The sequence below is a fragment of the Carassius carassius genome, chromosome 41, assembly GCF_963082965.1.
Source record: "Carassius carassius chromosome 41, fCarCar2.1, whole genome shotgun sequence".
Classification (NCBI taxonomy): domain Eukaryota; kingdom Metazoa; phylum Chordata; class Actinopteri; order Cypriniformes; family Cyprinidae; genus Carassius; species Carassius carassius.
Genome location: NC_081795.1, coordinates 10102961 through 10125173, shown reverse-complemented (window position 1 = coordinate 10125173; position 22213 = coordinate 10102961). Strand labels below are relative to the sequence as shown.

Genomic DNA, 22213 nt, shown 5'->3' with positions numbered 1-22213 from the left:
CAAATTTAAACAAAACAAGTCAGTAAGTTTGATCTTGGGTTGAATGGCTTTTGTTTCATTTTGCTTTGTCACATCACTCTTGATGTGAATAAAGCTTCACAGTGAATTTGCAATCACTATGTATCTGTCACTACATTAAATGTGTCAGCAGTCAGCCTAATATATTACTAAGGATCGTTAAATGAATTATTGTGCAGTCTTGATCTCTCTATTTAGATTTGTTCGTGCATTGTTCCTCTTCGCTCTCTCTTGCTCTGCTAAATGACTAAAGCTGCTCTCTAGCCTTAGGCAGTGCTGCTGGGAGAATCTGCTCTTATCACTCTCCACTGACTGCACAATCATGGAAGAGAGAAAGAGGGGTGTTAGTGTACATTGAAGAAAACCCTTAGATCTGAGCACACCTCCCCTTCATCACGCTCTTTTTAGCACACCTTCTCCATCTGCCCGTTTGTGTGCCCTCTTCCATGCATCCGATAGGCCTATTTCAGTATCTACACAGAAGCAGCAAAGTCCTTCCTAGTAATCAGACTGGTCGGGTTTAGAACAGGCCTCTGGATCCAGCCGGATCGGTAGCTAGCACCGACTGCTCAGCGGTATTTAAATTAGATTGGGTGTTACTGAAGCATCTAACGGGGCAGATTATACCACAGAATAATATTGTCAGGAAAAGTCCCTGAATGAAACGTGAGCTCGGCACAGCAGCTGTTGATCTGCGTGGGTCAACTGGCGGTCAGGGGCTGGTGTGAATGCTTCAGTCTCATCAGGACTCTGACTGCAGCATGCATGCTGCGCTCACCCGATCTCGAACCCTGTCCGTGTGTTTACTGTTCTCTTCTCCAATACAGCCAGCACTGGACTGTTTATGGAGCGGGAAGGAGGAACGGATGAGTGGAAGACTTCTACAGGGGCAGTCAGGAAGGTGCTGAAAGGTGGGGGGCTCTTGCTTTTGCATGTGCTTCAGAAGTCAGCCATTTGTGAGAAGGATTTAGGTGAGAGGAGGAACCCAAGAGAGCCCAAGTATAAATCCTCATGGGTCTTTGGGGTGGGAGAAAATATAGATTTTTCAATGCATCGTGATTTTTCTCTTAAACCATTCTGATTCTAAAAGTTGTGCTTTGCTTTACAATGTGCAGTTCCACTCACCAATATTTAAGTGTTTTCTCTTCCTAGTGCTCTATGAAGACATCTTTATGCTCTTTGAATTGCAGTATAAATTTGATCCATGAAACTCACTCACTGCTTTCAAGACTCACGTGCACTTTATGTTTGTTAGTTCTGAAAGGCGCTCACAGCAAACATTTGTGAGCAGGTAAATGAACTTGTTTCTCCAAATGTTTTAAGGATGCAATATTGATGTGAACACTTGTCTTAAGGACAGGACATAATATTTGATAGGCTAAATTGATCTGTGCATTGTAAAATGCAGACCTGCTGCTGTCTATGATGTCATCAGTAATAACATCAGCCTGGTTACCACTATTTGTTCAGCTCTCAGCTAATGTCAGCCAATATCTGTGGGTATCTACATACACTGTTACAGAAAATGACAGGAAAAAATTATGTAAACATTTTTTACATTAAATTAAGTATTTAATCATTTTGGGGAAAAAAACGGACATTTGGGTGCTTTTGTTGATTTTATAAGTGCATTAAAGCTTATATACTGTAAGTTGTGTTTATGTACAGTACAGACCAAAAGTTTGGACACACCTTCTCATTCAAAGAGTTTTCTTTATTTTCATGACTATGAAAATTGTAGAGTCACACTGAAGGCATCAAGGGCTATTTGACCAAGAAGGAGAGTGATGGGGTGCTCCGCCAGATGACCTGGCCTCCACAGTCACCGGACCTGAACCCAATCGAGATGGTTTAGGGGTGAGCTGGACCGCAGACTGAAGGCCAAAGGGCCAACAAGTGCTAAGCATCTCTCGGGGAACTCCTTCAAGACTGTTGGAAGACCATTTCAGGTGACTACCTCTTGAAGCTCATCAAGAGAATGCCAAGAGTGTGCAAAGCAGTAATCAAAGCAAAAGGTGGCTACTTTGAAGAACCTAGAATATGACATATTTTCAGTTGTTTCACACTTTTTTGTTATGTATATAATTCCATATATAATTCCACATGTGTTAATTCATAGTTTTTATGCCTTCAGTGTGACTCTACAATTTTCATAGTCATGAAAATAAAGCAAACTCTTTGAATGAGAAGGTGTGTCCAAACTTTTGGTCTGTACTGTATATATATATATATATCAAATAAGGTAATATTTATGAGGCCTTTTTCCAATCAGCAGAATTTTCTTTCAGGATGCAGAGCTGTGTAACAAGCATTAAAAAGCAATAATGCGGTGAAAAAGAAAAATCTCTTACTGCATTTGTCTGGAAAGCTTTCAGACATTTAGAGCACTTTTTGTTTGTTGCTTGTTCTTTGTTCCCATTAAATATACTTTATATGTACTAGTATGTTTTAAAGCTATATTAAGTTAGTTGATACTTTTATGACCTAACCTTTAATGTATTATTAATTTGCAATTATTTTGAACAAATAGATTTGATATGCATAGTTGTTAAACTCATTAATTAATAAGAATATAGGAAAAGAGTGGTGTTTGATTTAGATTGCGATTCCCAGAATTGGAATCATATCGGATCGTGGTCTCAACCCTAGTGTTTCCACAGACAATGTTCGCCCATAGTCTCGGTTCACTCTTTAGAAACAAGAGGGGAGCGCTGACCTGCTCATTGGCAGACGGTGACCGGTAACCCGATACCCCCTCTGCTCATGGCCAGGTCCAGCTTTCCCCTCAGGCCTGTCGTAAATCAGATCCAAAGCAGCGGGGTCTGTGGCCCCCAGACCTGCTCTCACACCCCTGAGCTCAGCTGTAATCTGTCTGCATCCCGCTATCGGCCTCCTCCCATGCGTTAGCCACACTGGCTGATGTGCGTAACCACAGGCGGTCCTCTGTGTGAAGATGGCGCTCCGCTCCTCCTCCTCTTACAGATCAGGATTAAGAGCTTGGCAGATTCCTCTTCATTAAAATTTGTATTTTTTTTGGCATGTTTTTTGTAATCTTTGCCTCTGGTGATAATCTGCAGGAGTGTGACATTAGGAAGGAGAAAAAAAAACAGAGACGCAGAAACTAAATTTTAAAACAGCTGGGTGAGCAGCTATCAGGTGACCTTCAAAAAGCTGGCCTGTGCAAAGCATTACCACTGCCTGAGGACGCAGAGAGAGATGCAGAGAGTTTGTTTCTTTCGCTTACGTGCTTTTGAGTCCTCTCACCCGTTCATACTCATCCAGAAAGTTCTGCCTCTTCCCGCTTCTTATCCATCTGCCATCTGTGCCTCGGCCTGTTTCTGTGCTTTTAAAACACTCACTGCCATCTTAATTATAACATGGAGCAGCACACAAACCACTCACAGGACCCTCTTGAATTTGTTGATCTACTTTAGTTTTGTACCACCAACATTTGAAGCAAGTAAGCCTTTGTATGCACGTAATGAGCTTGGCATTTTGAACGCCACAAACTCGTATAGAAATTGCACTTGCCTGGTTCTTTCTGGTCTTCAAAACACATAAGATCTCTATTTCAAATAAATGCCATTCTTTGAATTTTCTATTTTTTTAAGAACCCTAAAACACAAATCACAGATCCACAAAATATTAAGCAGCAAAACTAGCATAGCATATTAGACTTTCAAAAATTTAAAAAACAAAACAAAAATCTTACGAACCCCAGACTTTTAAACAGTAGTGTATATTGATATGATGATTTAATAAAAATATGCATAATTACCAGATCTACCAAAATATTTCTACTATTTTTCTACTATGTTGGTAGATTTCTTTTTTGGTTGTTGGATTTGCTTGTTTCAATGGTAATTGACTAATAAAATATAATCATAATCTAGTTACATTTTTATTTCCTAAACTAGCAAAAGTAGATCAGTTTGACTTAATCAGTTGAATAATACCACTCTTGATTTACTCTGTTCATCCATGAAAATACAAAAAATGGTGTGGCTAGTGTGACTAGTAGTTATAACTTCAGCTCATATTGATGAGTTGGTATAATCTAAGTAGCGGTGTCTTTGTCTGGCTTTGGCTCTGTCCCCGATGGCTTTCATAAAGTACACGTGGGTTTTGTTAATGTGCAGGATGGATTACACTTAATTTCAGCCCAGTACAGTCCGACCCGTGCTGAAGAGAGGTATGTTGGAAAGAATTCCTCTGATGGTTAGAATCTGTTTCAGTCAATCTAAGAACTTTTTGACCACTTGTTTTGGTCAGCACTGTTATTTTCGGCATGATGTTTAGCTTGAAAACAAAGAAGCGCCACATTCAACAGCCTGTTTTGGTCAACAAAGATATTTTCAGCATGATGGTCACAATAAGCCAGAGAAACACAACATCCTGCGTGTTTTCTGGGTGAATTTGGCCAAGCCGATTGGCAGGTGGCAAGGTGACAGGCATGATTATTTTGGAGGAATCCGAATGAATATTACTTGTTTAGCAACATTTACCTTTACCTTGGATATAGAACATTGTTATTTTGCAAACTGCGCAAGGATGAAAGTGATTCTACTTTTTCTGCTCTGTTTCTATCCTTTGTTTATAATAGAAGCCATTTGAGGAGACAAAAGAAGTGCGTGGAGATTATAATGTGTCATTGTTTCCCTGAAAGGTTATTATAAAGGTATTAGACAGACAAGAGGGGGTATGTGGCTCCGAATCAGGCGCCTTCATTCTTTTCCTCCCAGCCAAAGTCCAGCTGGCTGTTACCTTGCCTCACAAGTAAGACTCACCTATTAAATCCCCTCCAGAAGGTCTAAATTAGTGTGACAAATCCGAGGGTCACAGCGCGCGCACGCGTGTGTGTGGGGGACCTTCTTGCTGTCTCCGGTGCTTGGCATTAGCTTTCTCTGGACCTTGAAATAATTAGCTGTGGATTCACAGCCTCTTTGTCGCTGACAAAACAAACTTTGTCTCATATCCGTATACTTTGACCGGTTTTACCGTTTGATGTGATACCTCTACCTATTCTCTGCACTACTTATTCGCTGTAGACAACATTGCCAAATAATGCTCTTGTGTTTTAGAGGCTACACATCAGCTCTGAGAGTGTTTTGACAAGACATATGTTCTGGATGCTGATGAACTCTTTGTCCTTGAGGCTGTGAAGAGGAGGAACTCTGCACTCGCGTTCACAACTGGTCTAATGCGGTTTGGAAAGGTTTTTATATTCCCAGAATTGTATTTCATTCAGCTTCTATCCTAAACGGAAAGAGTCTCATTCAATAGACTTCAGGTTGATACTATCAATAAGTTTAGTGCAGTGTTCATTTTTACAAATTTTTTATCTTTAGAATGTGTTTTTTTTTAATGTATTTACTATTTTCTAATGTCATATTTATTTTAAGCAGTTTTACTCCATTTAATACATAATACAACTTAATAATGCAACTTTTAATAAATTTTCAATTTTACAGACCAAATTTTTTGATCAGCGAAAATGAAATTTAAGAGATTTCAAAGTTAAAACAAATAATAAAATATTTCATTTATTTAAATTTATTTTTACAAAAATGAAATGAAATGTATGCTTTTGTTTGTTTTTTTTCAAATTCCAAATATTCTTATTTTTGTTTCAATTAAAATTGTCTAATTGTCTTCAACTGCCCATCCCGTTTAAATCAAGAAAACCCTCAGCTGACTATTTTTGTGAGTGATTTTATTGATGAAATTAACATCAGTTTAGTGCATTTATATTATCTGCAGGTTTGCTCATGGTTTCATTGCTTTATTATATAGAAATGCTTTGTGTTGTCAAGTATTCAGGCTTCTCGTTGACCTACAGATAATGAGCCAATACTGTCCGTCTCTTGTCTCGCATCCTTTTCCCACTTCCTGACATGTTTCCCCCTCTTTTTCTGTACGCGTGGACATGTAGACCACCTAACTAGCTCCATTTGTCCAGATTATTTAGAGGGGTTTAACCTTGCAGCCTCTGTAAAACAGAGACATCCTTTAAAGGCTGCGCTTCCCTTAAAAGCCAAGCCTGTGGCCATACATCAGAAAACAAGAGCTGTGCTTTGATAGCCACTGCCATTAGATCCAGTCCTGTAAAGGGGCTTTGCCATTCAAGGCACTCTGGAGATAATTGTGCAATTAGCAAAGAAGATTGTGGAGTGCTTTGATCAGGAAGCAACATGCAACTTCTCAAGATATCAGAGTCACCAGAAAAGATGCACTGACAGCAGGGAGGAGGAAAAAGCAGCCTTTTGGAGTTTTTTAGTTTTTAGGGCTCCAATTTGCTAAGCACTCACACAATAAAACTTTAGCCCTTTCATCTACTGTCCTCGGGTGCAGATTAGCACTGGTTTATAATGCATTGTTTTAGTTAGTGATGAGCTCCAAACACAGATTACAGAGGAAAGGAGAAGATTGGGGTGAGAAAAGTTCAAGGGAGTAAAATGTCCCTCAGGAACAAGAGAGAGTGGAAGAGTCTGCAAGGAGTAAACCCTTTCATATCAGATTTGACCAAGAGGTGAGAATGGGATGCTGGTTTCCCCCGTCACAGTATAATTTTTATTCCCCATTAAGAACCAGTTCTTAAGCGTCATTTGATTCAGATTATACTAGTTGCATTTCATGAATTTGATTCACTAAAAAGAACCATCTCATAAGCAGTGTTTGGAAGAACGGCATTAGGTAACGACGTTATTTTTTCAGTAACGGGGTAGTCTAACTAATTACTTTTCCCGTCGTTACAACGCCGTTAACGTTACTGAACGTTAAATGCGGTGCGTTACTATGCATTGATTTAATATTACATATTAATAATATTAATATTATAACGAGTTACTTTTATTATAGAGTAATTCAGTTACTAACTCAGTTACTTTTTGGAACAAGTAGTGAGTAACTATAACTAATTACTTTTTTAAAGTAACGTTCCCAACAGTGCTCATAAGTCTCATTTGAGTCAGACTACAGTGGTGACACTTTATGGTTTTGATACACAATTTTTTTTTTATTTATTAGAATTCATTGGTTGCACTGTGTGAGTCATTTGAATTGGACAGTAGTAGTTGCACTGTATAGTTAGGATTCACTGAAAAGAACCATGTCATAAGAGTCATTTGAATTAGACTACACTAGTTGTGCTGCGTGTTTTCCACTGTAGACATACTAGTAATGTAGCAGGTCACTGACTAAGCAAAATAATGCACATTAGAACTGTAACAGGACCAAATGTCTTACAGTTTTTTTTTTTTAAATAACTCTTTTCCATCCCTACTCACAATACATTTAGATGCTGCCTTAGTCCTTCTACCTCAGCTTCAGAGTAACCTCACCTCCTCTTCTCGGCCACACAGCCTGCGGAGAGTTACTCTGACGTAGGAGAGGCCTGGAGGGCTACATCAGGCGGCTTGGCACTCCTCTTTCTCCACGGCTTTTCACATAACCCGAGGCTCTGGAGGGGAAGAGAGGAGGCAGGCTGCACTATGCTCAAGGGGCACGAAGCACTTCCAAAATAGCACTGGGTAAATAAGATCGCATGGGAACCAAACATTGGCCTGGGCCTCTTTCTCTGCCACATTTAGGCCTGTCCTGCAGGGGTCAGGACTCTCCATTCCTCACATATAGACATGAGTGACGCCCTCAATAAATCACACCAAACATCCCCTCCGCATACTAATGGTTATGTTGCCCACTGGGGCCTCCTTTGCTTTAATCAGCTGGTCATGGGCAAATGATGACAGAGGGACCACCATGCTTCATCCAATGGTTTCTGAGGTACAAACTCAAGAAAGGTACAACAATACATACCTTTACAGTGGTTTGATCAACTTTAGCTGCATGTCTTACACTGTTTGTACACAAAAACTGTACCTGGGGTGATACCTTTTCAAAGGTATCACCACTATTTTATACAATACAGCGTTTAATTTCCAAAAGAGCTGTAATTGAGGCCAAATTCTACTAAAAGAGTGAAAATATTATTGTAAAAGAATTCTATATGATTGTAGTTGCTTTCAAAATGCTTTCTATATTATTAGACTTAGAAAGTCAAAGGCCATTTTTATACCAAAATGTTAAAATGTTATTTCCATTATATTTAAACACAGTACATCCTTTGAGATGTGGTGGAATGACGCTGTGGTGATAATTTCCCTTACTTTCCTGAAATACAAGGAAAAGTGTTTTAAGAGAGTATTTTCTACTCAAGTTGACAGAGCCAAAAGTGTTCAAAGTTGAAGAAACACCCAGTCTCTTTTGGGCTGTAAAATCTTTAGTATAATATGCCGCGTTTCCACCGCAGGAACTTTACCCAGGAACTAGGGACTTTGGCCTGGTACTCGGTGTGTTTCCACCGCAGGAACCATGAACTATATAAAGTTCCAGGTACAAAAATGCCCCTCAGAAAGTCCCTGCTGGCGAGGTGGTACTTTTTCAAAGTTCCGGAACTTTCGGGGGCGGAGCTTGGGCACTAAACATGCTGATTGGTTGATTTCACGCAGCATTGGTTGAGTTCAACCACCATTTATTCGGATCAACATTTTCAAAATGTTACTTTTAATGTGTCATGAAATGTAATTTTAAAAGTATTTCAGGCGAGAATGTAGTTGTTTAAAACTCAAATCTGTGGTTTATTTATAAAGACTGCGCCTATTTAAAAAATGTGTTTCGCCGATCTCAGAGACGGTCAGCTCCACGCGATCAGCGGGAGCTCAGTGATCATCTATCCGCCGAGAAGCAGCCTCACCTTGGCTAGACCTTCTGATATGTGCCGCTGGCTCTGATGTCTCTTTAGTGGTTAAACATAAAATATAATTCAGCTGCGGGGTAAATCTAACAGGTTTTCTTTGGTCTGTATTCAATTTATCTATATGTTAAAATGAAAACAAAAAAGGCAAATTTATATAATATTTCGTTTCATTGTAATGGCTGTATATATATACACATATGCCTGAACTAAGTACATTTCTGCAGCTGTTATTATGCTGACTGAAGTTGTCAAGTACACTGCTGTTTGCAGAATTACCGGATTTGCGTCGTCGCGGACATCACACTCCCGAGTCGAATGAGCAAAGTCTGAACTACGAGGATGCACGTCCAAAATCAGGGTACTTTGTATTGAGAAACGCGCGCAGACCTACGTCACCAGTCTATTTGCCTAATCTTCCCGGTACTTTACACCGCGGTGGAAACGCAGAAAGCAACAGGTCTGGGGGGAAAAAAGTTCCTGGGAAAAAAAGTTTCTGGTACAAATGTTCCGGGTAATTTCGGTGGAAACGCGGCAATAGAAGATATGAGAGCTGGAAATCTGCTATATTAAAAAAAGAAAAGAAAGAAAGAAGGATCTTTATCCACTGCCATTTCATAAATAAAGCCTGTCTGCATTGTATCATTGTGGGCTTATCTGCATCCTCAAATGCTTCTTTCATGTATTTGTGCTTTCTGTGTTTATGTAGTCTCCATATGGCTCTAGCACAGGCCTCGTGGTGAGCTTTGAAGGTCTTTTTTAATGTGCAACTTCAGGGCTTGAGTGGGTCTCTGCACTTAAGACAAACTCCAACAGCTGCTCTGTGGCCTGTACTGTGAATAATGCAATTCCAGTTAGTGAGTCTCTGCTTGAGTGTGTCTGTATGTTGTTGATCGGAGACATGGGAAAGAGTTTACACTTTTCATGTTCCATCAGTTCAGCTATGACTGGAATTAAGGCCACCCCTGACACACACACCACTGTTGCCTCCACCAGAAGGGCCTGTGTCTTGGCCTGGCAGGCCATCAGAAACCATCACAGAGTAGACTTGTGATGAGAGGCACAGAGTGACACCCTCGACCACACACGCTCACACACACATATACTCACACATACACTCACTCCCCAGAGTGTGTAAGTGCTGCCGCCTCATCTGATTAACATGAGCATGAGGCTTTACGTGACCTTTTTTCCCAGAATCCTCTCCAGGGCCAGGATGCTCAACCTTTTTTTCCTCAGAATTTTCTCCATTGCCCTGATGCTCGACACAATCGTGTTTACTGTCTTGACTCTTTGCACTTTGCCTTCATTATTTCCCAGTGAAATCTGTCTTCACCCCTCCTTGTGTGCCCGTTTGCTGCTGCCGCTGGCATGAATGTAGCCCTTATTAAAGGAAAGAAAGTGTTTGTGACACCTCGATCCACCGGTGTGGCACTGCAGTTGATTTGTCTCCTTTAGTCCACTCACATGAACACCCTCAGTATATCACAAGGTTGAATCAACATGGTTTCCTCACTCAAGGTGCCACGCTTTATAATTAGAACACACACACACAGGCGTTGGACTGCACTAGAGGAGAACTGTCAACACACCTGTACTCAGGCGGGCAGGCTGGGCATCTCCTGAAGATCATTAAAGTGATTTGATCAGAGAGATGATGCTGCAGAGTGTATAGTGGGGCGCAGCCTGTGGCTAAGATGTCCACTGTTGATGTCCTGATATGAGCAGGAATGAGACTTATAACCACCTTTGCTTTTAGGACCGGTTGATAATACTGATTTTCTGATTATGAAAAATCTCATTCTTCATTAGAGTGATCTCAATAAAGCTGATTCTTAATATTTAAAGATCAACCTTTTGATTTATGCATCTTAAATCCGCTGAATCTACAGCCCCACAACAAAAGAAACCATATTTTAGAAAATAATAGGAAACATTAACTGGACATATTACACAAATCATATATTCTTTTTAAGATTTGAATGTAGTAAGATAAAAAAAGGATGTGTACCGTTGAATAATTGCATGAAAACATCTTTCTATTGACTTTGTAGCCTGCATGTAGTAACACAATACAGCATACCCAACTTAATCCGATTTATTAAATTAGTATTCCAATTCATGCAAATGACTCTTATGAACCAGTTAATTTTAGTGAGTTAACCTACAGTTTAACCAGTATTGTCTAATTCATGACAAATGGTTCTAATGAACTAGTTATTTTTAGTAAAGTTAAAATCTGCAATACAGCGCAACCTATACAGGCGGAATCACACAAATGACTCGTATAAACTTTTTATATATATATATATATATATATATATATATATATATATATATATATATATATATATATATAAGTAAATCAACCTTCAGCTCAGCTTTTATAGTCTGATTCATGCGGAAATGGCTCTTATGAACTGGTAATTTTAAGGGAATCAACCTGCAGCACAACCAGTGTAGTCCAATTCATGAACAAATGGTTATAGTAAATTAAAATCTACATCTAAAATTAAAATCTCTGCGTTGTCCATTCACGCAAATGACCCTTATACACTTGTTAATTAAAAATAAATGTTTAATATTTATTTAATAAATCACAATGTACCAGGTTGGCAGTAGCTAAATCTTGTGAATTTGAAATTGAATTGTGTATCGATACCCAGCCCTAATGGCTTTGTCGTTGATTTTTGGTAGTGGGGGCAACAGCTCTGGGAAAAACCATGGCTGGGATGATGGGAGAAAGGGTGAGCTGGAAAATAGGCTGCAGGCCTGGGAATCAATGGCTCTGTCGAGGAGCAAAGACCATGCAGGGCCATGCAGAGGGGTGGGAACGCAAGGCGCAGTGTCCTGCCAGGCTGATCTTCCCGCGGGAGCCTCGGACAGAGAGACACTCGGAGTCTATAGCCTCTCTTCCTGCCGCGGGGTCAAGCCCCCTCCACAACTTCCCACCAACCCAGCAGGGCCCGGCTCACAGTGGCAGGTTAAAATTAGTCTCTCTGGCTGATCTCGAGGCCTCCCTTTCTCAAGCCACTTGCTCAGCTCTGAGAACTAGAGAGTTTGATAAAACACACAGTTTTCACACAATAACTCTTCTCCGTCAGAGAGACAGATACCATCCATTTTCTTTTGGCCCCCATGCTGAGAGGCGGAGGATGATGGTGCTTTTGCGCACTCCGTACTTGGGAGTGAAGCTCAGCGCTGAACTCTGTCTGAACTCCCACTCCGTGATTTCTGCTTTATTATGACGCCAATTTCATTTTAAAAGCTGAATCAGGCTGCAGTTCCCCTCAGAAGCAATTAAAACACAGCAGGGGCAACCTGTAGGATATCCTCTGCTGTCTCTTCAAGATGGCCAGATGCACGCTAAGGCAACCTGTTGGTTATAAAAATGTTTTTCTTCCTTTTGTTATCCTCCCATGCTCACGCTGTCCCACGTTAGTCATCCTAAATCACTCACAGGTACTCTGGCATTTCATCAAAGACAGAATATACCACATAGATTCTTATTTTTAACATTAAATGTTGTCATCGGTGTACAATTTATAACATTAACCCAACATTTTGCACTAAAATATGACATAGTGTTTATCATATTCATATGACACCAATTTGTGGTGTTTAAAGTGCAAGTCGAGCTTTCCAGTCTGTTGAAAGGTGCTCCTATAACAGCTCTCAGTTGTTAATTCAACAAATGTCAGCGCTAATGTGTGCAAATGCTCCCAAATAAAGCGAGTGTTTGCCCACAGAAGTGGAAGCTCCTTTCTTAGGTTCCCAGTGTAAGTGATATTGACCAGTCCAATCCTGGCCAGTCTTCTGCCCAGCCTTCCAGTAAGAGGTGTATGTGTGTGCGGAGGATCGATGCATGTGAGGCCAGACAGCGTGTGTGTTTAGACAAGTTCGAGGGGATAATGGCTGTTGCCGCTCGGACACACCGACCTAATGGAGACGAATGGCTCCAATCCTCATTAAACGCAAAGCCGATGGACTAGAGTTTCGGTGTTAATGTACTGCTTTCATTGTTAAGGTGTGTGCTGGCTCTCAGAGTCAAAACAAGATAGGAGTGTTTTCACACCTGGTTAGTGTAGTAGTGGTTTTTCAAATCCCGATACATTTTCAGTCAGCAAGTTTGCAGCTAAAAAGATGATGTTGAAAATGCTGCTGCTAATAAAATTCAAGCTACAGAAGTTTTGTTTATATCCAGCATGTTTTAGGTCTACCTACCTGAACAGTGACATTCTGGTTTAATGGTAGGCATTTGAAGATAACATTTAGGCCCCTCGTTTTGAGATTTGTTATTGCCACAATAAAGCAAAAGTCAAGCAAGTAAAGTATGGTTACAATTTGTTTCTGGCCATCCAATTTACATTAGTTTTACAATGATTTAGACTGAAAAAGACTACGTTCACACTGCAATTTTTGCTCAGATTTTCGTATAGCTGTTCACATTGATGTTTTAAATGTGGCCAATATTAGATTTCCAGTGTGAACAGATCATGGTTCTGAACTGACCCGCATGTGCAAAAGAACAACATATACAGAGTTGCCAGGTTTTCACAACAAAACCTGCCCAATTGTTTCTCAAAACTTGTTCCAAAACTAGGTCGCATACCATGGCTAAATATCGTTTTAGTGGGGTCGTTTTTACCAACAGAGTTGAAAAACGATGAAAACAATGAAAAGTCCAATTCTGCAGAAAATTGTGGACTTGGCAACACTTGAGTAGAGCGCTGTTATACAGAAGTAAACACAGAGGACATAAAGTAAGAGATTATGTGTTGATTTATAGTGTGATCTGCCACAGAAGCCAACGAAATTATGCACAGGCAATATGAAAAATGAAGATAAGGATGTGACAGAAGAGAGCAGAGTTTTGAAACTTCTATGATACAAGCCCTAATTTTTTGCTTTTATATAGAGTTGTCTCATAATACTTATGAGTTCTGACACATCACTGTACTTCCACTGACTCCCATGAGCACTAAATCATGACGAATGCTGATCTAGAGTGGCCTAAAAGTTGCATGAATTCCAATATGACTGTTCAGACAATGGTCGCATTGCAAAACATCTGACCTGTATTGGAGTTAGTACCACGTATGGAAGTGGCACAAATCAGGATTGAAAAGATCAGATTCCATGTGGTTTGTGCTGTCATGAGAAAACCGGATCTACGTCACATGTGAGCAAAAAAAAAAAAACTGATTTGGGACACATTTGCCAGCACAAGTTGCCTCCACATATGTGACTCTGGATCACAAAACCAGTCTTAAGTTGCTTGGGTATATTTTTAGCAATAGCCAAAAAAACATTATATGGGTTGATTTTTATTTATGCCAGAAATCATTAGGATATTATATAAAGATCATGTTCCATGAAGATATTTTGTAAATTTTCTACTGTAAATGTATTAAAACTTAATGTTTGATCAGTAATATGCATAGTGTGTCTATAAACTTCAAAGGCGATTTTCTCAGTATTTAGATTTTTTTGCACCCTCAGATTCCTGATTTTCAAATAGTTGTATCTCAGCCAAATATTGTCCGATCCTAATAAACCATACTTCAATGGAAAGCTTATTTATTGTATAAATCTCACACTTAAGACACTTAAGTTTTGTGGTCCAGGGACACATATAAACAACCAAAGTGTGTAGATTGTTGTTATTTAGATTCATAAAAATCAGATTTGGGCCACATTTGCCTTTACACATTGCTGCCACATATAAACAACTAAAGTGTTTAGTTTGTTGTTACTCATATTCCTATTCACCGGCCAAGATTACATCACATACACCCTTAAATGCGATATGCATCCAAAGTCATGTTTTTGTTTTTATCTCATACATATTTGGTTGATGTTTTCTCCTGGCAGACACGGCTTCAGAGTTCATGAATGACGCTGGGCTGCATTAAGATGTCAGTGCTCATTCTGATGAATGGGGATGAATGGGATTTGCCATATCGTGCAGTGCCACAGCCAGCAGGAAAGCAAGCAGATAGCACATCCTTCTCACATTCATCAAGCTATATTTCACAATCTCTTCAAAACGAAAGACCAGAGCCGCCCGTCAGCGGCCAATTTGTGTCTCCTCTCCCCTTCGAAATGTGGGAGTAACAATTATCAGCAGACTGAGAATGTGTGCCTATGTAAAATATTCACATCGTTTTCTCCGTTTCTTCCTCTTCTAGACTGCAGTTCATCCTATGTTAGAAGAAGTGGGCGATTTAACAGCTAGTCATAGAAGTCAGCTCAGGCTTTTTTGTTTGATCCAAGCAGTGGTGGGAGGTTATATTTTGGAGAAATTGTGCAAGTGTGTATACCGCTCCATCCTCAAGTTTACAACTGAATCATAATCGTCATCTGTGTATGATTATGTGATACAAACACTACTGAGGCTCTGTGTGTGTGAGTGTATGTTTGTGTATGAGAGACGTCTCGTGTAGGACTGGCTAGAGGGCAGGGTATAGCGTGCATGTGGAGTGTCCGTAGCAGGGGACGCCAGGCTGTCTCCAGGATCTGAGGCCCTCCCCACCGGCGCAGACGCAGGAAGAGCCCCTTCATAAATCAGCCCAGATTAGAGGGTCCGCTGGGCCAAGCTCCGCAGACTGCACTGTTTAATGTCAGAGCACCAGAGATGGCTTAAACAGTCTTTCTTCTCACTTTTTATTAAATCTACTCAAACTCAAAGGGGGAGACTGAGAATCGAAGGTGAGAGAAGGCAAGAGGAAGGATGGGATGCGGAGAGCCACAAATGATGAGCTTTCCAGTAACTGCTGACAGAGCGACTGGATTTATAAAGTATCTGTTGTGTTATATAGCTGAGACTAATCTGAGCCTGGGGAGAGAGACAGCCATCCTGCTCGCACTCGCATTGGCTGAACAAAAAAGGCCCTCCATGTCTGCACGGAAATGCAGCGTCACATAACACATTCTTTCACACACATTCTCTCGGACTTGATGCGCACACACACTTTATTTTTCTCACGCTCGCAGACAAATGCTCTCTGTCACAAACTCGCGCTGTCATTTCCCGTTGCCTGTATCAGGTACCACATGTTTTCCTTATTATTAGCTCTGGTTTCGGAACCCTCCTGGGCAGACAGCGCTCACTTCTGATGACACTGCATTGTTTAGAAAATCAAACAGTCAGCTGTATTTCTGTGCTTTTGGAGTTTTGGGCTTCCTGATACTGCTCAATGGTGAAGTCTCATCTTATTTAGAGACTACAAAAACACAATCAATATATCTCATGCTAAGGTATAGAATATAGTTACCCAATTATTTAAATCTTTATCATATACTTTCATACGTTTCGATTTCTTTATTTATTTTGGAAATATTTATATTATATTATAATTATATTATTTTGGGATATATATATATATATTCTTTTTTTTTTTTAATTTAAGGTATTTTAGATTTAAACCTTTGTTCTGTTCCTTTTTTCTATTCATTTATATGATGATACTTCTATATATATTTGTTATAATTTTTATATTTTATAATTTAATTATTCAATTTTTTTTGTCTATTGATAATAAAGATCTGAGTGTAAATGATAGTGATGTTTTTTTTTCAGTGTGGCATGCTGATTCAGCTTAGAAGAAAACATGATGAAATTAAAACTATTTCTCAGTTTCAGTGTTTCACACTCTTGAATCCAGATGATTTAAACCATTTATAGACACACTTTGTCATTTTGGTTTCATTCTTTGTATTTTAATTATCTTTTGTAGATATAGTCCTGCTCCTTATAAATTAGACTTCATGATAATCAGAGTTGTATGTTCTGTAAAAATCTGCATATGAACGCCATTGTGCTAGGCCAGGTCTCCCTTCAAGTTTATCTTTCAAAGTTCCTTGTGAAACCTAGGATGTGTTGAGAAGAAAATCTGGGTTCGGGTCACAGGTCCACATCATTTTCCAGCAAAGTCTGTCGACATAAAGTAATGGCTTACATGTTGTTCTTTCCTATTTTTAGTTATAGAGACTGAACAGTATCATTGTGTTTGCTCACAGACATTTGAGTTGAGCATTAGTTTTTCCCACTTCAAGGTGGTCCTGCTAATCTTTGGGGGCACTGTCACCATCTTGGTTTGGAAAGAAGTATTGGCCTTCAGTAAGAGCATTTAAGGGCAGTACTGGCTTTGCCAGACCCATTCCTTCTTTCACCACAAAGTAGGAACGTCTTACGCCACAGCGAATAATTCCTTGCCTCCTTACATTTAACCTTGACATCATTTTACACACACACACACACACACACACACAAGCTTTTTCCACAGATCATTAGCAAAAAGTGATTCTTGGTGAATTTGAATCAGCAATTAGCATTAAGGATGCTTTCATACTGGAACTTTGATGGAGAGTTTGATGGAAAAAAATGTGTAAGTTTTGAGCTGAATCGTCATGTTTATGGACACAAATTGAGGATGTACATTGTACCGGTGCCAAATTGGCTATTGTGGTACCAATATACTAAATATTAGAGTTTTTTTATTTATTTATTGGTGTATATAATATTTACACCATGTTCATTTCCCATATTGTTACATTTAGATTACCTTTACCATAGTCTCGTCTCAGCCTCAGACATCACATCCACAGACCATTGGCTAAACGTCTGATGCACACAGAATACAAAATTGGAAACACTTCAGGAGTTTCGAAGTCAAACGGGTTGGCACAGAATCTTTCAAATACATCACAGAGTTTTACACACCGGACTGTTATTGTGGCCACATTTCCACCCCCTAAAACGTGCCACTGAACAAAACGAACTGTGATTGGATTAAAAAAAAATGTAACTCTTATTTAATAGCACAAGCTGTATGTCAGTTTTCATCGGTGTAATACAAAATATATATTTTTTTCATCCATAAAATTGGAATTCCAAAACAACATCGTAAAGACCATAAAAAAGGCAATTCTTGAAATGAATATCTGTTTTAATGTTGCCATTTCTACATTTAATATTTTAAATTATTGATTTTAGTTAGACCAGGTAGAATTTGAATTTTAATCATCTTAAATGTTGTCTTTAAAAGGGTCATGATTGCATTTTTGTATTATTATTATTTATAATGTTTTCTGAGGTTCACTCATAATGTGATGATATGAACATAATTTGGAAGTAATTTTAATAATTTAGAAGCTATTTTTTATCCTGTTTCTGAGCCTCTCTGCAGAACGGTCTGTTTTTATAGGTGGGATTGCAAGTAAACACCCACTATGCTATGATTGGCTAAAAGTTTTGCTTTTAAAATGGACAGGTGGACTGCTGTGATGTACTCTGAAAACAGCATGGGTCATTTGGGTTAAAAACGTATAAATACTCAGTACATATCAAACGGTCTGGAACAGACAATGCAATAGTAGTGCTAAAAGCACATTTACTCACACTTATGTATTGCGACATTACTGTTGGATCTGCTCTAGTCAGACTCAGCGCTGCATCATCGTTTACTTTCAGTTTCTCTGAAAAACCTGCATCATACAGTCTTATTTTAAAAATGAATCATTAGCAAAGTAAAGCAAACAAACAACCAAACAGTGTTTTACTGACACAATCTGGAGCTCTTTGTTAATTTTCCCCTGTGTTTACACCAGACGCGAGCGGCACATCGCGACTGTAGACAACAGAACCCATTATAGTCTGCAATTCGGTCTACACTGAATGCAGCATGAATTAACACACTAGTAAAAAGATGTCCCACTCAGTAAAATGATGTCCCATTCTATTTCTGACATACAAGCATTCACGCTGCGTCTGACCTGAAAGAGAAATTGAGTCAAGACAATTTTTCATAACTTACACTACACAGTGTCTTGTAATATTGCAATTTCATTTGTATGGTTCTATTAATGGAATAATCCTGTGTGTGCGTCTCTCTAGTATTCCCTCTCCTACTGCACATGTGCGTATCAATGGCTAGGGCTAAAGATGCAGTGATGTAGCAGTAGGTGTTGATCTTCTCCAGCGGAGGCGGTGGTTAGCCACACTATTACATCATAAAGTGGCACATTTCAAAACGAGTCATTTTCTGAGAGTTTGGTTTCAATAAAAGCTGTTTTTAAACTAACGAGAAGGTTTTGAGTTTAAAAACAAGATGTTTTTATAGTAAATTGATCTTTTGACATATAGCAGATTAAAAGAAATTTGTTTTCTCAGTTCATGTCTTCTTTAACATTGTTTTAATAATGTTTAATAACTAAAAGTTTGTGGTCACTAAGACTTTTATTTTTATTTTATTTTTTAATACTTTTATTCAGCAGGGATGTATTTTATTGATCAAATGTGACATTATATTGATAAAAGAAGCGTTCTTTGAAGAACAATTAAAAAATCTTACCAACCCCAAACGTGAACAATACTGTGTCATTTATCAGCACATAAAAAATAATTATCAGTCATAGTTGTTATATCAGTGTATATCTAATACTTTGGCACTTATCTGAACAAAATAAAGATATACTTCACTGGAGGGAGGAAGAGCACCTAGTAAAGTTACAGTGAAGAGGGACGTGATCTCATAGAGCTCAAGGTTAGCAGGAGTATCTGGACCTCTCAACACCACTCAGCAGCAGCCCCAGCTGCCCTGCTCTCACTCTCCTCAAGGCTGAAATAAACCAAATGCTTCCTCGATGTACGTTATCCCCTCTCTTTCATCAACAAACTGTGCTAATGACTTGTTCAAAGCTGTTTGTTCTTGCTCCTGCAGAGAGAAGGCTTTGATGATGTATGGCGGTCTCGGGTGATGTGGCCCTTAAGAAAGCTTTGACACTTGGAAGGCCTCCCATCGCCTGCGAGCTGGTTCAGTGGCACTGGTCCTCACGCTTCACGGTCTAAAACTGTCACCATGTGTAGAATTACAACAATTAGCCTGTGATTTGTGTGAGACAGTGGCCTGAGGCTGCAGACCACCCATGCGTTGCTGCTGGGGAAAGGTGCTGGTGACTCAGCCCTCTGTAGGCGTTGGTGGAGCCATTCCCCAGATTGAGCAGCTGGCTAGCAAGGGTGATTGTATAAAGAGGGCTCAAACTGTAAGGCTTCTGGGGGATTGTGATGAGGGCATTCATTTTTTAGCATGCTAGCTGCTTTTGTTTAAATGACAACCCCCAGTGCTCTATTACCACAGACAATCCCAGATATTGAGGAAAAAAAGCAAAATAATATTAGTCCAAACTTCAAAAAAATAAGTAAAACTCCTGGTAAATCGTGACAGCCACCAAAAGTTTCTCCTCTATCATTGGAGTCTCCAAACGTTCAAAGTAACATCAGATTTTTGTCACCACAATAGAAGGCCAGCCTCTACATTCATTCAATCGGACAATGGAAAAAAAAAACTAGAAGGACGTTGGGTGCTTTTCTGCTCAGAGTTTTTTTTTTTTTTTTTTTACTTCAGGCGCTCAGAGCGCTCCAACATAAATGCAAGGTACCCTGGGAACATAAAACGGGAACAGCAAAAATTGCATTGAGGCCTCAGTGTACAAAATATTTAAGCTACTTATTGCAGACAGGACTCTCTCGATGGCTGGCAGACTTCCTTCCACAGGAGAACAATGCTTGTATATCTCACATACCCTCCTCAGAATCATGTTAAAGTGGTTTATCACTGTTGAAAAAAAAATCTAAAATTTTCATAATTATAACAATATCCATAAAATTAAGCTGTTGTTGTAAGTCAAAGCCATATACAAAGAAGCAAGATCCCAGTTTGGCAGAGTCTCTAGGTATGCTGAACCTCCTAAGATCAGACGTGATGGGCTCAATAGCCTGAGATCAGTGACGGCTGCAGGTAAAGGGCTCCATTTACCGTCCCTACTATCTGAATGGAGCATCTAACTGTTGCCTATTCAATAGGCTTCACTCACTATAATTGCAAGTAACTATTCGCCTTTGAAGTCTGACATGAGGAATCTGTGGTATTCTTCAGAGTCTGTGCCTGAAAGAAACATCCTCTATCCATGTCCCAGCTCAAGTATATAAACAGGTGAATTAAATAATGGAAAGTGATAATACTGAGTAGAATTTATGTGTTTTGCTAATGCTCATCAATTATTTATATAAGTGTAGTTTTTTAGCTCTTTATTGATTTTAAAGGCTCCCCTGAATCTAAAACCCCTGCTTTTTGCTAGAAGACCTGGACACCATTTGACTTCTAGGTGAAATGTGCTTTTTTGAGGCCTGATGCTCCTAATTAATATGTCTCTGAATCAGCCTACACTTTTTCCTTTGTGCCCCTCATCCCATAGCGTGGTACTTCAACTTTGAAAAATACCAGGAATTGTATCTCATGGCCCAAAGAATGTTTTATCTGCTCAAGTTATCGTTTTTCACTTAATGATGGCCATTATGGCCTCAGAGTGGCAGAACAGGCTCCAAGCAACTGCATAAGAAGTCTGAAGTTTTTTTTCCTTCTTATCCGTTCTCTCTCCAAGGTGTAATGCAATCTAACCTTGGGAAGAGGCCTGGAGTGGCTGGAGCCGTAATGTGTAAGAGGTTCCTCTGTTAAAAGTGGCGTCGCCAGGGATGGAGCGAGGGGAGTTAGCACCGAGGAAAGGCAAAGAACCGGGTCTGGTTCTTGTCACTCAGGGCAGCCTCTGCCCAGGGAGTCTGTGCTACTGCAACCCAACACGGCCAAGTGGCCATGCTGACACTGCATTCAAAGGGCTACAGTGAGATAACCTATTTAAGGAGAATCAAGCTTCATCATCCATAAGATCACTATTAGTTGTCCAGAAGCTCTTTAATAAACCTCTGCAGGTCATGCTGGGATGGCCTGGATGACTGAGAATCTCTATATTCGTAACCCCTGCTAATTCCAGCAGCTAAACCCTTCTGTTTTGTGTCAATCTGTGTGAATAGCAACCAAGAGGCATCAAACCAGTGTTTGTGTTTCTGTTTTAATGGGCCATTTGAATAAGCCTGGTTGTGACCTCCTAACACCCATCACAATGAGCAGGGCAGCAAGGGGATTAGCTGCTATTTTTAACAACTTTCTCTCACTCTCTCGTTCTTACATGCCCACTGAGATGTTTCTTGGAAGCATCTCTTGTGACCAGATATAATGTAACACTTGTGTATGTGAGGTCACTACAGGTGACAAGGGCCTCGGCCTCCTGTTTGCCTCAAACATTTCGCCCAAACACCATTGGTCATCTATAAACCAAGCTTAAGGTACTAAGGTAAGTTTACCTTAAGCACCAAGCTTGGTGCTTAAGGTAAACTTACAAAAACTGACACTCTCCTAGTGATGTATAAAGGAACATAGCTTTAAGTTTCTATTTAAATATATGGGTCATTAACACAATGCCTTATTTTTGTCCTACGTGTTAATTTGTTTAGAAATGCAATCAAAATGCAATCGATCCATAGAATGAATATTGTGCACCTATAAACATATTTTACATTTAATAATAAATTACTAAATAATTCCA

General features: G+C 39.5%; 1 protein-coding gene across 8 annotated transcripts in view; it reads left to right on the top strand.

Moving 5' to 3' along the window:
- The window catches only part of LOC132123611 (BCAS3 microtubule associated cell migration factor-like), a 233928-nt gene that overhangs the window by 173222 nt on the left and 38493 nt on the right, over positions 1-22213 (top strand). For 3 of the 8 annotated variants that reach the window (XM_059534364.1, XM_059534363.1, XM_059534362.1), the window contains one exon: positions 846-929. The exons of the other annotated variants lie outside the window; for them this stretch is intronic. In XM_059534364.1, coding sequence (XP_059390347.1) covers positions 846-929 — 84 coding nt within the window. The remainder of the gene's footprint in view (positions 1-845; positions 930-22213) is intronic. 8 annotated transcript variants of the gene reach the window in all.